General features: G+C 38.2%; 1 protein-coding gene across 3 annotated transcripts in view; it reads right to left on the bottom strand.

Moving 5' to 3' along the window:
* Positions 1-1,049: 1,049 nt before the first annotated feature.
* The window catches only part of ANO1 (anoctamin 1), a 46,480-nt gene continuing 32,640 nt past the window's right edge, over positions 1,050-14,889 (bottom strand). For all 3 annotated transcript variants that reach the window (XM_026850911.1, XM_026850912.1, XM_026850913.1), the window contains 11 exons: positions 14,743-14,817; positions 14,107-14,308; positions 13,273-13,384; positions 12,585-12,642; positions 12,376-12,476; positions 11,775-11,920; positions 10,174-10,326; positions 8,472-8,524; positions 6,624-6,808; positions 4,611-4,716; positions 1,050-3,628 (listed from right to left, as the gene is read on the bottom strand). In XM_026850911.1, coding sequence (XP_026706712.1) covers positions 3,368-3,628; positions 4,611-4,716; positions 6,624-6,808; positions 8,472-8,524; positions 10,174-10,326; positions 11,775-11,920; positions 12,376-12,476; positions 12,585-12,642; positions 13,273-13,384; positions 14,107-14,308; positions 14,743-14,817 — 1,452 coding nt within the window. In that variant the 3' untranslated portion in view covers positions 1,050-3,367. The remainder of the gene's footprint in view (positions 3,629-4,610; positions 4,717-6,623; positions 6,809-8,471; positions 8,525-10,173; positions 10,327-11,774; positions 11,921-12,375; positions 12,477-12,584; positions 12,643-13,272; positions 13,385-14,106; positions 14,309-14,742; positions 14,818-14,889) is intronic.

The following is a 14,889-nucleotide window of genomic DNA, read 5'->3' as shown; positions in this document are numbered from 1 at the left end:
CCTGCTTCTGGTTTTCATCTCCATTACCTCAGAACAGAATTCCCATCTTCTAACTAAATTTCATTAGTTAGAGCATTGGTATTTTCTGGTTAGATAGGGAGAATGGGTATGAAGGCTTGTCCTTTGCCTTCTCACAGAACAGGTAAATGGGAGGAGAAAAAATTGGAAATGGCAAGTCAAGTTCTGAGCCCAGCTTTGCCTGTACAGGTCACACAAGGCAATAAAAATGTGATATACACAGTGTAGCCTTTCTGCTTCCTGAGCTACTTCCCTTCAGAGCTGCATTCAGCAAGACACAGTCGAAGGAATCCCCGAGTTTTATTCCTTTAGTTTTATAATTTCATTTTTTTCTTAATAATTAATATTTTTTTTTCAATTTAAATGAACAACCCAAATAACATTCTTCCTCTTTATGAGCCCATTTCCAATGTCTTAGTGAAAGCTCTTACACCTTACATTCTGCTAAAAACATAACAGTAAAGTCAGAAGAAAATTAAAGCTCCCAAGATAAAATCCATCACTTAATACTCAGTGTCTGTGGTGCAGACATCTATGTCAGTGCTAGAAGCCAAACCTCCCTCCCTTTGTGCTCACGGAGACAGATGCATCTTAGGTGGGATTCATTTAATCTCAAAGTGGGTATCTAAAGCAGCTCAAACACAAGATTTACCTTTGATGTAGTCAGGAAGATGTCTATAAATGAAGCAGTCAATAGTTGCAAGCACATCTCAGTTATGGTCTCTGCTGTCTTGAGTATACAAGGAGCACTGGAAAGGGCATCACAGATCCAGTTCTAGACAAACTGTAACATTAATTGCTGCATTTCTCAAATCTAAGAGTACTCATAGTTGCACACTCAGAGCACAAGGAGGATTGGGAACAGAACCTGTCCCACAGGAGAAACGCTTGCATATTTAAGTTTATTTCAAATAAGTGTTCAAAGGAAAAAAAAAAAAAAGAACTAAACCAGATTTAGTATATATTTGCTTTTCTTAAAAAATGATTCCATGAAAGAGTTTTATAGTTTTTTTAGTAGTAATACAGTTTTTATATACAAAATTCCATTTCAAACAATTTACTGTACAAAAGAAAGTATAAGCAACTGTTACTAGTTCATGATTTCAGCAAATAATGAAAAATTCTGATAAGTATGTGTTCAGGATATAGTTCTACCATTTACAGGAATGTCAGTATTAAGTTGGGAATACTTTTGGATAAATATTTACAGATGAAATTCCCTTCAAGGAAGTTCCCTAAGATTTCTCTTCAGAATAGGTAGTTCACATTTGGCTTTCTTCTGGATCTTTTGGGCTGCCAAGGAATGAGAGGAAGAACACTTTGTCAACAAGATGTATGGACAGAATTCTGCTTGAATTATTGTCACTCACAGTTCTATTGCAGTCAGTGGGCCTGATCTGGTAAACACTTACTACCAGGCGTAATGCTTATTGTGTGAATAAATCAGGCAGGATTTGGCCCTACAGTAGTAAGCTATCATAAGTTACAAATTTTAAAAATAGTGACATTCCTGCAAGTCAAAATACAACAGAAACAAGAGTTAACAAAATATAAGCCCTTTATTAATAAAAATCTTTGGTTGGATCAATATTTTAAATAAGCTTCAAGAATATTTGGTTAATACCATTTTCTTTCTTCCACATAATTTCTTTTCTGGTACCTTCTTTGGACAGACTACAGAAAAATATCAAGTTTATCACATACTTTAAAACAAATAAATATATCAAAAGCTAAATACGGCATTTTTTTTTAAAGTTCTAGCATTAATCTTTAAATTATTTTGGCAAAGAAAAAAGAAAAGGAAAAAAGAAATAACTAACTTTTCTTTAAAACAGTCTTTTGACGTTTGGTTTTGTAACAAACCATACAGTAGTTAGACTTTAAAGAAATCTTTCATTTTTATTTTATTTTTCAGTTTTATATTTGTAACGCAAGTGCCATGGACAAGACAAAGCAATAAAAGAAATGAGGTTAATTGCACCAATATTATTTGGAAGTGCAGTTTATCATTTGACAAAGCAAAACTAAAATGTACTACGCTTAAAAAGAGTTGTACTGGTGGGATTTAGCTAGGCTTTGTATGTAAGGATTTTAGGCTCTACGGAAGCTCCTTGTACAAAAGATAGAGTATTTTAAGACAAAAGAAAAGTCCTGTAACTAACTGAAGGTCTGGTCCTGTAGCCCCAGTGCAGGCAAAACTTCCACTGAAGACAGTAAGTGGGACATGTTTTGGATTCACTCCTCCAGCACAGCCTCTGGGAAATGCCATTCAACAGCAGAAAATCTTCAGGGACAACTGGCTGTGAAAAACGGGTGCAGACTCCTTTCTCCTGCAGAGGGTAGAGGGCTACAGAGAAAAACCTGGCTGTTTTAGCACATCCCTTTCTCAATGGGGAAAAGGGAATTTCCTCAGCAACAAGAGTGTCCGAGTACTAGGCAGGACAGTCACCACAGCTCTACGTGTGCTCGTTAATTCAGGGTATTTAATAAAATGCTCTGATCATCTACCTGCTGGGAGGATCTCCAAAATTGTGCTGCTGCTGTCTGGCTGTGAGCGAGGAGCTGCTGGGGCACTGCTCAGACACAGCTGATGCAGCCTGGGGCACTGAGGTAGCTTCATCCACATCAGTCGGTCATTGATACAAACGATCTTTTCCAGATTCACTTTTCTGATGTTTCTGAAGAGAGCAGTGCCCCAGTGAAGGCCTTGGGTACACAGCAGGTTGCCACAAGTGCCCCACGCACCTGTGTGACACTAAAGCTCAGCTTGTTTTAGACCTGCAGCTTCAAACACAGATGTCTGCCAGCAGAGCTAAACCCTGTCTTGGAAAGCAAGTCAGTCTGGTGGGCTCAACGTCGGTTCTCTCCTGCCAAAAGGAATACTAGGGTACACTCTAAAGCTGATTTTGCATATACTTTACCAAGTTACCCCGTAGACCTTCAAGCCTGGGGTTCCAAAAATATTTTAAATTAGTAGTAGTATTATTACTTAAAATTTACCTTTATTTAAGTAATTAATTAATAGACTAAGGTCAAATTCTTAGAGAATATCTCTCTCAAGACGTACTAAGTACCTGCATTTATTAATGCTCGCCAACATCAATAGTGTTACCTAACAATGAAATATAAAAATTCCCTGCATTACTACTTGTGCAAAAGAAAAAACAGTATTATCAGAAATAGAATGTGGTCCTCCATATTTGTAAGAAGAGCATTTCTCACAAAGATGGGAGCAAAATGGCAGCACATCCTTCAGCATGCACCAGGTTGTCCATTAATCGAGTCCTGCCCTTTACATGATGGCTTGTGTATCAGTGGAATGCCCCAACATACTCAACTCCCTCCTCTTCTATACGTCGAGAGGATACGAGTGGCAGGAGGACAAGCTCCCACTGTGGCTCCTGGAGAGTCTGGGGCTGTGATTGTTACAATTTTCACCTTTTTTCTTGTCCTTGTCTTTCCAGGTTTCTAGCATTTGCAGCTTTCCTTGCTCTTCTCTCATGAAGACCTCCACCATGAGAACTTTCTCTTTATGAATCTGCTGACTAATGTCCTTGGGAATGTCTGGGATAATCCAGTCAACAAAGTCACTCATAAACATGACCAAGTTCTGAAAATGAAGTTGTGAGAAAATGTCAGCAAGGTCAAATGAAAGGATGAATGTAGGGAAAGGGCCATTTTTGGTGTACTGAGGAAGAATGAAGAAAGGACAATATTTAAGTTGGGATCAACAGTATGTCACAAGCCTGATATTGAGCCAAATTCACCTCAACTTCTTGTTCATGCTAGAAGCAGAGAAAAATGGCAGGCCCAGATCTCTATGGTTTATGTACAAATATTGTCACAGCCACATAGAAATTAAAAGGAAATGCTGTAATTGATTAATGGCTTTACATTTACCAGCTTACATCAGAAAGGCAAATGCCAATAGCAAAAGGTAAAACGATGAAAGTTGGTGAAATATATTCCAATGAAATGTTTCTGATTTAAAAACCTTGACTCAGTGAAAGGGAGATCTCTCAGAAAAAGATATCTTTTTTATTAAAAAAAAAAAAGTTTTTAAATGAGTTGTTTAGGTAAGGCAGACTTAAAACACTTGTGTCACAATAACCAGCATTGCTGTTGTGATTGAATAATGTCATTTAGCGAAAAATTACAAAATTTTGCCTTCTTTTTCAGATGTGAGTTAAACTCTTAACTGGGAAATTTTGGAAATTTAATTTCTTTGCTAGGTTTAGAAATTATTTTGGATAAAATTTATGCTGCTTCAGTGAATTTGTTGATGTCCTACTGGAGAAATTGGTGGGACCTAATTAGTATCAGCCTTGTGCTTTGCTGCTCCCTAAGGTCATTAAGTTGCTTCTGCATCAAACCAGTTCAGGGAATCCCTGAGGATGAATTTTTCCACTGGGTATATCTAGGCATGGGTGGGTGGGAGGAAGAGGGTGAATGAGGATGGGCAAATTGCTTTGCTTTGCTGAGAAATAAGATATTTTCTTTGGCCTAATAACTTCTTTCCAAAGGTGGCTTGCCTTAGATAACTGAAGAAATACAGTAACTCTCATATAAAAAGTGGCTGCAGTAGAACTTACCTGGAAAACTATCACAAATGCTAATCTTGCTGCTAGGACAGCCCAAAAATCCTTTGAAATGTCATACTTGTTTTCAGACCAGGGCGGTTCTCGATAATCTTTGTATCTGCAAAACAAGACTCAGTAAATCAGTGCTGTCATTTAGAAATCTCGGCACCAAGAGGAATTAATACAGTCAAACAGTACACTGAACTGTCTAAAAGCAAGTTCACTACTACAGCATAACACTGTATTAACCTCTCAGAAACAAGACACAGCGGAAGACCTCTCACAGCCTTCAAGTTTTACTCAAAATTGAAGTTCTTCAATCTCAATACTCCCTGATTAGTACAAATATTATCAATTCTGCATAAAGACAGAGTAAACTACACAGCTCAGATAGTTTATTTTCTTTTAAGATTCATAAAAACAACCCCCAAACCATATATTTTTCAGACTAATTTTAGAGACAAAAATACCGATCTCAGATCCATAGAGTGTGTTATGGTACATGGTGTTCTTGTTGATGATTAATTAGCAAAAGATTGCAGCTAAATTTTGCCATATAGCGATAAGGTGAGAATGCTGCCTTAACTATGGCTTACAGAAAATCTATGAGCTAATCAACAATAACTTGTTAGAAATGGGACCAAGAAAAAAAACACTAAATTTAAAAACACAGCATCCTGTCAACAGTTTGGAAGATTTAAAAATCCCTGGAATCTGGAAGAAATGATGGAATGGGAAGAAGAAAGAGGCTGGGTCTAGAAAGCAAATAAACCTGGCATTTTTTATGGGACCACAACACTAATGCTTCCATTCTGTAAGTTCTGTGCTAAAAACAAGTTTGACAACCTCATTTATCCTGTGCCCAGAGATCACCAGAAATAAACCAGGAGAAAGTAAAAGCAAGCAAAGCTAAAGCATTTGCAATTTTGGTTGTTTTTTCTTTCATCTCAGAGTGATTTTTCTGTTCAGCAATCATTTCAGCAGATTAACTTGCACTATTCAAATTTATAAAGAATATAAATTTTAAAAGAGTACAATTATAAAGATGGGGGTTTTCCCTGGTCAGTTTGTGTAATTATTTAGTATATGTATACCAAAGTAATCTTTTTTTTTTTTTTTTTTTTCTCCCACGGAATGTCTCTTCCCTCCTTGTTCTCCTCTTCCTCTTCTTACTCCCACTGTCCCCCTTTCAGTTTTGTTGGTCTAAGTGCTTTCAGTGATATATTTGGGTTTGGTCCCCAGTTCCAAGCATTAAAGCATTTATACTGAAGATGATGGGTATCCAAGGAAGCCTAGGCAAAGCACGCATTTCAGCACTGACCTAGATTGCTTCATAAACTGAAATATGCAACAATTATTTTCCTTTAAATATGAAAAGAATATGTATAAATTGTTACAGGCATGCAGATTTCCTGTACAATGACAGTTTAAGTAAGTTTTAAGTTCCAGTGCTGATAAGGATGCTATTACTCTCATCAGGAATTGCTACAGAAACTGAACAAAAATAGAGACTGCACTGTACTGTGCAGTCATGTTCATTTTTGACCCAGCGCTGAGGGATCTGGTGGAGTTAAGAACAGTTGGTGTGAGGTTAATGGTTGGACTGGATGATTTTCAAGGTCTTTTTCAACCCAGATGATTCTATGATTATATCAATAGCATGTGATATAACAACATGACATCAGAGTAACATCATTTTGTTCCTTTAAAGCATCATTGTGCTGTTTATCATTATTCATCTCCTTTTCTAAAAAAGGGGATACATAATAATACAAATCTTTGCATTAACACTGAATTTAACAATGCTGATCTCTATTTCCCAAAATAAGCAGTACTTCATCATCAGGTTTTGTGGTTGCTTGATATGTAAGCCAAGACATTCAAGGGAGTGGATCTATCTGATAGCTACCAAGGAGCTAAAAAGGTATTGAAAATACAGGGGACCTGCCCCAGGAATGTAAAAATTTGTCTCATTCTTAGTCAGCTATGAAAATACTTGAAATTAATGATCACTCAGGAGAGTACCTGCATATCTGAACCTCGTAGCCAAGATCCATGGGGTCGTTTGGAGCTGTTCCTGCTTGAAAATCGCTGACATTAAAAGAGGATAGTGTATGGTTCACGAAGCCATGCATGGTGCCATTCTCACTGTACATATACAGGTACACGAGGCGTGGAATGAAGTCGGATGTGAATGAGATCACAAATGCCTAAGCCATAAGAGTAAAGAGTGAGCGCAATATTCCGGCAGTGGTTAAGTTAACAATATACTTGAGTATGTCCGGCCCAAACAACTCACACAACTCAGGGACAGCTTCAGAAAACAAGGGGGGAGACTGCAGCCCACAGCACCTTAAAAATGAAGTATTCACTGCTGCAGCAAGGCAGTATTTACTGCTTACTCTTCTGAGTTGCAGAATACTAGATGGAGTAGTTCTATGCCAAATGAGATTTCCATGGGGATAACAACTTGAACGCCCTAGAGAACGAAGCGGCCGTACCCCCCAGAACCAGAAGACGACAAAACATGGTGCTGCTTCCCCGTCCCCCAGTCACAGCTTGTCCCTGGTGCATTGTATAAGGTCCAACTGATGGATTTCCAAGTACTTTTCTGTTCTGCAAACAACTGACAGTGAATTGACTCTTTAAATTCTCATTGCATTGCAAAAGTCGTTTAATTGTATGTGTTTAACTCCATCAAGATAAAAGGATAAGCAGACTGAGCCATGTTTTATTTTTATCATCACAAAAATTTTGTTGTATTTGGTTATTTAAAAGGTTTTCTAAAAACATCATACAGAAAATGCAAGACAGCCAATTCAGCTGAGTTCTTCATAACTTTAGCCTTTCTCATTTATCACTATTATGAAACATTCTCACTGACATAAATCTCATGTACAATGTGGAACAAAGACAGTACAAAATGTTTTACTTATTTTATGATAAAGAGGGGTAGTACACAGATCAAAGATGGAAAAATAACACTGGATAATGATGAAGAGAGACTACATGGAAGAAAAGAGAAAAATAGAGAAATTATTTCCAAAGGAAAAGAGGAGAAATGGTAAAGACAAATTAAGGCAGCATACCAAATAAAAAAAAAGAATGGTTTGGCCATAGCACAACAGACACCTGTGGGCAAAACGAAGGGATTTCCAGTCTGGATAAAGAGGGAAAAAATGAGAGTGCCCATGGACACATGGCCGTAAGCCCTACATGGCCCCTGTTTTGCTGCATTGCAAACGTGTTTTCAGCTTGTTGTTCAGCTTTTTTTTTTTTTTTTCATCTTTCCCAGGTGAGGTGCAGTGAAGATGATTATTGTGGATGTCTATTCACATAGAATATTAGACAGGTACATAAATGCATATATTAAAGGCTGGGATGTTCACTGCAGAAATAAACAAAAATATTTTCATGGCTTTTCAGAGCTATCTGAGTGAGAGCAATGCAGTTCGAGGTCAGAATTTCAATAGAGGGACACTGTGCTCTGATAAGCTGAACTAATTCACACCCAGCTGACTACCAGATTCTAAATAGGTTTTAGCACTGAAGTTAAAAGATACATTTTCTTTGTTATAGTATTTCAAAAGAGCAAAAACAGGCAGCTGTGGTCTTCTTTGTTTGAATGACAAAACTGTTTTTATGAAAATGTTCTGGAAAAATGCTGCAGTGACTACTTACTATTTTATATTATCGCTACTACTATCACAACTTTAAAATAAACACTGCCTCCGATTCTCTAATATTTCAGAAAAATTCTAGATCATACACTTTCACTTGATTTTAAGGGATTTGTGCTGAAACAAAACTAATGGTGCAGAATGGAAAAGCCAGCCTATTGAATTAATATTTTATTCATGCCGAATTACTTACATTTATGATGACAGCAAGCTTTCCAATACCTCTGAGGATATTATACCAGATTCCTAAGGAAGGAGATAAACATGTAAATGCTGTTGCAGTCATTAAAATCAGATAAATTAAATTTTTAGTTAACAGGGTTGGGAGCACTTACGACTGTGCTGAACTAGAGTTATATTTTAAATTAAAAAAAAGAACAAATTATCAGAGATTAATTTAATGACCTGTAAGTAAAGGCAGCCCAATTCTGTCTTCCAAAACTATGTTTAGGCACCTATTTTTTTGAGGTTTTAAGATAAGAGCTTCTCTGAGGAAGAGGAAGGCAAGTGTGAGACAGAGAAATGCCAGCATAGGTAGAAACAAAAAAAACCATAATGAAATTTCATTCAAACTTCTCAGATGCCTGAGGAAAATAAGAAAGCTATAGATAGGGAACTGGAACCTCCACAGATGTGGTGCAGAACATACTGGTCTACCAGCTTGACGGATCTATCTGAATCTGTTTCTACATCTCATCACTACTGATCCTGCCTCACTTTCAAAAAAGGAGTAAAGCTCCAGTGGAGCCACTCAATGGGATTTTTCCATCTGCATCTGGAACCCAAATACACACAGGTTTTCTCAGCGTGGACTCTGTGCATACAAAATGTAATACCAACCAACCCCAAACTGACTCAGGTTCAACCCCTCTGGGTTTAGTCTGAGGATAATGCATGAAGGCCCATAGCTCTGCCCCCTCTCCATCTCCAGATCCCATTCCTCATGGGAAGGGCTTCTCTGAAGTCTACATAAAGTGCTGGTTTAATGTAGATGGCTATGCACCCTCGTGCCTGGCCTAACAGTCTCCTGGTCATTAGTGACAGCTTGAAAATTTCTCGTTCTCAGCAACCTTAGCCCACAGCATCAAATGAGCCAGCTGCAAACCACTCCTAAGCAGTGTTGTGGTAAAGGCAACACCATGACAAAACACACAGTGTTCAACTCTAGGATAAGCCTAGGGCACAACAAAGAGCCCAAGGAAAAACTCTGCCTGCACAACACCAGAATGAATGCTGAGTTTGGTAACATATCATAGATTTCTCTGCTCTTGCTGACTAGATCTGTAATACGAACAGCTATTTTAATAACTCAGAAGTAACTGACATTTGGGAGAAAAAGCTTCCTCATCACATATACCCTGTTAGCCCCCTGCAGTAAGGGGAGGACTGCTCTGTTATCACCATATGACTGCAGAGCCCAGTTCCAGCTGGATTCACTGCAGCTTTCAAGCTTTACCCTTCCAAAATTCATGCTGAACAGGGATGAAGGGATACCCACAGACTTTTGAGTCTCCTCTCAATCCTAAATGTATTTCTCCAGCCCAGTCCAGACTTACTAAATGCAGAAATTTTTGCTTCTGCAAGAAAACAGCATTGCCAGGAAGAACTGTTGATCTGCAGAACCATGCAAGATATTTCACTATTGTATTGATCATTTTGATTTGAAAAGTGATATTCTTTACTTAATAAAATATTAATCTGATTTAAAGCTCTGGTCTTTCCATTTTAAAACTAAAGCCTCGATAAATTATAACAGTTCACAGTTAAGCCACAGTCTAATGTTTTGAATTTTCCTATAAATATCTTCCTGTTAATGAAACTAACTCAGCATAATAATATCCTGCCATCAATCCAGGAATAAACAAACAGGGATAACAATAGCAACGTGCACTTACCTATATCCTTTGCTCTGACTGCTACCGGTCTCCTCAGCTCAGTAACAAATTTTTTTGCATCTAGACGGATTTCAATGATGTTGTTCAACAAAGCAAACAAAGGCGCCAGTGGGAAGGATGCAACGAATAAAGTTACAAACCCAAACTGTATAACTGAAAAGAAAAAGTAACTGCTTCAATGGCTGTGGTCAGTATTTATTGAGGGCATGCATCACATGTCAGTGCCATCCCCCCAGATTCCAACAAGACAACCTGTGCTGGGACACTAAACCATGTTTTCTGCATCAGGCACAGTTTGCCTGACCACTGCTCCACTTGGGCATTGAAGGGCCAGTTGCCCCTCTTTCAAAAGGCAAGGCAAAGTAACCAGGAAGATGGGGAAGCATTTTAAACAATTCTGCTGTGGGTGAGGCTGGCACAGGAGTGATCTGAAGGAGTGAGATTATAGCAGTGATCATGTTAGCTCTGCATAAACTTGCCATGCTCCACCCAGCAGGTTTCTAGCCCTCACTAATCCCACTGGAAGCTTTCTCCTCGTGGACTTCAAAAAGGACATGACTGATTGTCCACCTCCACTGGGAATAACTTGCTTTCTACAGCCTGGGATCACATCTGCTTTTGTTTGATAAGGACAACACATCGGTGTCATACCCATCCTGGTATCCATCTTTCTCATCCTCTGTTAATTTTAAATGCTCATCTCACTAACTGCATCTTTTCTCATTTTTAGGAACTGGCAGCATGACCTCATATTTTGTACCATTAAATTTCAATCTGTTTCAGCTACTCTGAACATCAAGGTCATCAGATATTATAATTTGCCTTTGAATTTACTAGGCATGCCAATTTTGGGTATTAGTAGTCTTCATTATCCTTTGCCACTATTTTTGCTTAGTCATTCCTTAAAATACTAAATAAAGTTGCTCTTTTAAGACAGATCCTTCAGGAATGTCTGATATGGTAGCAAACAGCATTATGTCAAACAGTTCTCATCCTTTCCAAGATTGAAAGTAGGAAAAGAAATGTAGCTGTACAGCCACATCAGTGTGGAGCTGATATCCAGTGCTTAATTTCCCTATCACTCATTCAACATAATAGATCACCTGAAAAAAAATTATATGTGATCTGTCAAGTACAACCTGGTCTGCAGGCACGTATCTTTCTCAGAAGATTTAGTCCAGATTTCAGAAAACAGAAACAATCTGGTGTGAGAATACACAGTGGAAATTGTCAAATGTGAATTAAGTAACTTATTCCCAATGTCGGGTGCAACTGTTGATAACATATGCCTCACAATCTCAAGTTTACGCCATTTAATCATTTGCACTTGAAATCTGACAGTGACGTGTCACATGACTTGAAAGAAAATATCTAAAATATAGTGCTAAAGTAAGAGCTCATGAACAGCAGAGAGCACAATTCATCCCTGAAGCAGCCAGTGGCTGGCTGGAATATGCTACAGTCCAAGACTATACGCTTCAATAATTAAGTTATGCCTCACATCCATTGTCCAACGAATCTACAGTTCAAAAACCTCAGCTCTCCATCCCAATTAGTCATAATAATTATGGTTTAAAATGCCTCCTTTCCACCTCACTCACTCATTTCCATATATTCAGGGGTAAGTCCAGCAAAAGGCTCCAGGTTATAATCCACTTCGTAACGCTGTTTTTTTTTCATGTGCTCTTCATGGTCTAAAGAACGCCGACGCTTTAATTTCATGTATCGTATAAATTTCTTCATTTTTCTGGGGGAAATGAAAATTATTCATTTAGTTAGCATGCCATTCTTGACACAGTGCCCATTTTTTCAGTTATTTTACACTAACAGATACAATAAGCTCCATGCCTATTTTCATTAAAACTGTGCAAGAGCCACAATATGCTAAAAGTATCTGGGATCAGCATATACAGGTACTGAAACACGGTTATAATTCAATCACATCTTCAGTATTACACCTCTTGCTAACTCGTAGGGAAGCAATAGATTGCCTAGCACTTTTCAAAGGCATCTGCATTGCTGGATGCAGTTGCAGCCCAGATGCAGGTATTTCTAATACAGCAGACACAGGCCTACTGCAAAAGTCCTGCAGGTAGCCCATGAACCATGTTCATGTCAAGGGGCAGTAGATACACAGTGTATTGCACGCATCGTAAAAAAACGTGTTTTTTTAAAAAAAACAAACCCAAACTCGCTACTTACGGGATGCCAATCTCAAATAAATTGTTCTGAATCAGCTGCTTGCCCAACATGATAATACTGAGCTGGATACACAACTCCATTAGGCAACCGCCTGGAGCACACTAGGGTGGACAGAGGAAATGTTGGTCAGAACATCTGCCACAGCCCTGTGGCAGGGGAAGCTGGTGCTCCCACCCGACATGATCACAGACAGGGTAAAATGCAATTACCTCTTCCATTCGGAAAGAATGGAAAATGTAGACGTAGTCCCCTGGACGTCCAACAAATCTAGGGCACAATGGTTAGAGTTATAAACTTCATATGTATTTTATACTTTTTATATTTGATTTCTAAAGACATTTATGTCCAACTCTACGGCTCTGCATGGGACTACCTAAAGTTTAGTCTTGAAAAACTGAATGAGAATAATTATCTTTGGTGTTGCTTTAAAGAGAAAGTCCTGTTTACCAAGTAAACAACTGCAAGTCTTGTGTCCTACAATACTACAGGTACATCTTGGCAGAAATCCTCTAAGGTAATCCTCATTTCTGTTGCATTAACTGGAATGTGCCACATGGAGTATTTATTTCAGCCTTGTGCTTTCATGCTGGTTGCAAGAAGAGAGATGATACTTGCTATGATATAAAAGTTAAGAGTAGTAAATAGACAATGGTAAATAGCCTGATAAGGGGATTGTTTCTGAATGTACGAAATTATGTTAACAAAATGGCTTTAACAAATTTGAAACAGCAGAGTACAAGGTCCCTGCTTTATCCCATGAGGCTGCAGAGATTTTGGGTCAATACTGAGGAATTTTTAAACCAGATTGAATTTATCGTCCAACTATGGTCTCAGCTCAGCTACAGCTGTCTCATAAGCAGTAAGCTGAAACCCTGAACAGCTTTTTGCATTACTCACCGGCCTTTGAAGAAAGCAACATAGAAAATGGGTGTGTAGGCATTGACAAATTTCAGCAGGAAAGCCTTAAAAATCAACCGCTCTTCAAAATTCTTGTCAGTTTTTGGCACCTCTGGAACCAATGTGACATGGATAAGAAACATTAAGGAATTATCCTACCTGGAACATTTCAAGATCTTATAAATGGGGACTTTGGAAAACTTCATCCATCCTTTAAATAAAGAGGTATATATTTATAGCTATATATGTATATGTTAAAGCAGTATGACCTCACTGAATTCATTTGTCAATCTGCTGAGGATCCCACTGTTCAGATGTGTTACAACAGTAATTCCAATTTCATTCCACATCTGGCTGACCTACACGACATTTGCAGATGGACAAGAACTTATATGAAAAGATTTCTGGACCTGTTGTCACCGATGTTTTTTGGAAATGATTCAAAACAAATTTTTTAAAGTGTTTTTTTGCACTTAACAATTCTGTGTTTCTCAACACGTCTTAAGCCAATTAAAAAATGGCAGAAAATGAAAACAGTAATTGTGTGATATAGAAGAGTGAAGCTCAAGATTAGGTATAGGAATTTCTGCTGTATCTCCATCATCCATAACTGGATTAGTGATTAGCACTACCACTGCTGAAAGAAAAACTTTAAAAACAAAGCCAAATCCATGTGCGCTTTGATATTTGAAGTATTAGCTGGTTACAATTTTAGCCACACAGTCGAATTTCCTGGGTTTGCTCACCAGTTTGAAGTTAATCATGAAAGCCAGTAATTTGCATCCTCTCATTTAAAATCACTCTAGCAAGTATCAGTTGAGGATTTAAACCTACCAATCTGAGTCAGCCACCTTGCGATGCAGCCGTATACTTCATCCAGGATGATGATGACGACCAAATTGATAATGACTGCGGTGGCAGTGACAGTGACCCTAACGCTTGACCGGCCAGAGGGAGTTGAACTGATTGCCAGTGCCGCTGCAGTCGAGATCCTGTATATTATGACTCCAAACACTATAGCAAACGTCAGCCCAACCTGCGAGTCAGAATAGCACAGCCTCTTATTAAAGATTTAACTATAAATACTTTGCTTGGGACTTAGCAATGACCTTAAAAATGGGATCTCTGGGCCACATCCCAAATCCACCCAATTCTGCATTAAGGCTTCCAATCACTTTGATGAACTGTGGGAAAAGATCCTCTTTTGCTAGTAATTGGATCACCACATGAACAAATTGTTACAATGGCAAAGAGGAAATGGCAAAATAGAAATACAAGCTCTTGAAAATATTCTAAAATTATATTAGATTATGAAACAATAAAATGCTTGAATTTTTTCACTGGGGAAAAGCCATTGCGAGCCACACCCATCTGATAAGGTCTGTCATGGTTTCACTAACATTTCCGTCACTTCTGTTCTGTACAATGACTTGGTAACATACACTTTGGGTTTTGCTGGGTGATGCTTACCATGAAGATAATGCCAACAAAATTGGTTAAATAGGCTGGAAAACGATCCTTCCATGTCAGCTTTTCTTTATCTGTCTAAAATTTGGGGAGAAAAAACCAGTACATTTAATAAAGATGGAATGTGTGATCTGGCACGTGACAGAAACA

The sequence above is a fragment of the Athene cunicularia genome (assembly GCF_003259725.1).
Source record: "Athene cunicularia isolate RWA chromosome 5 unlocalized genomic scaffold, athCun1 chr5_part3, whole genome shotgun sequence".
Lineage (NCBI taxonomy): Eukaryota > Metazoa > Chordata > Aves > Strigiformes > Strigidae > Athene > Athene cunicularia.
Note: the sequence above shows the minus strand (reverse complement) of the source record. Positions and strands in the feature narration are given on the sequence as shown.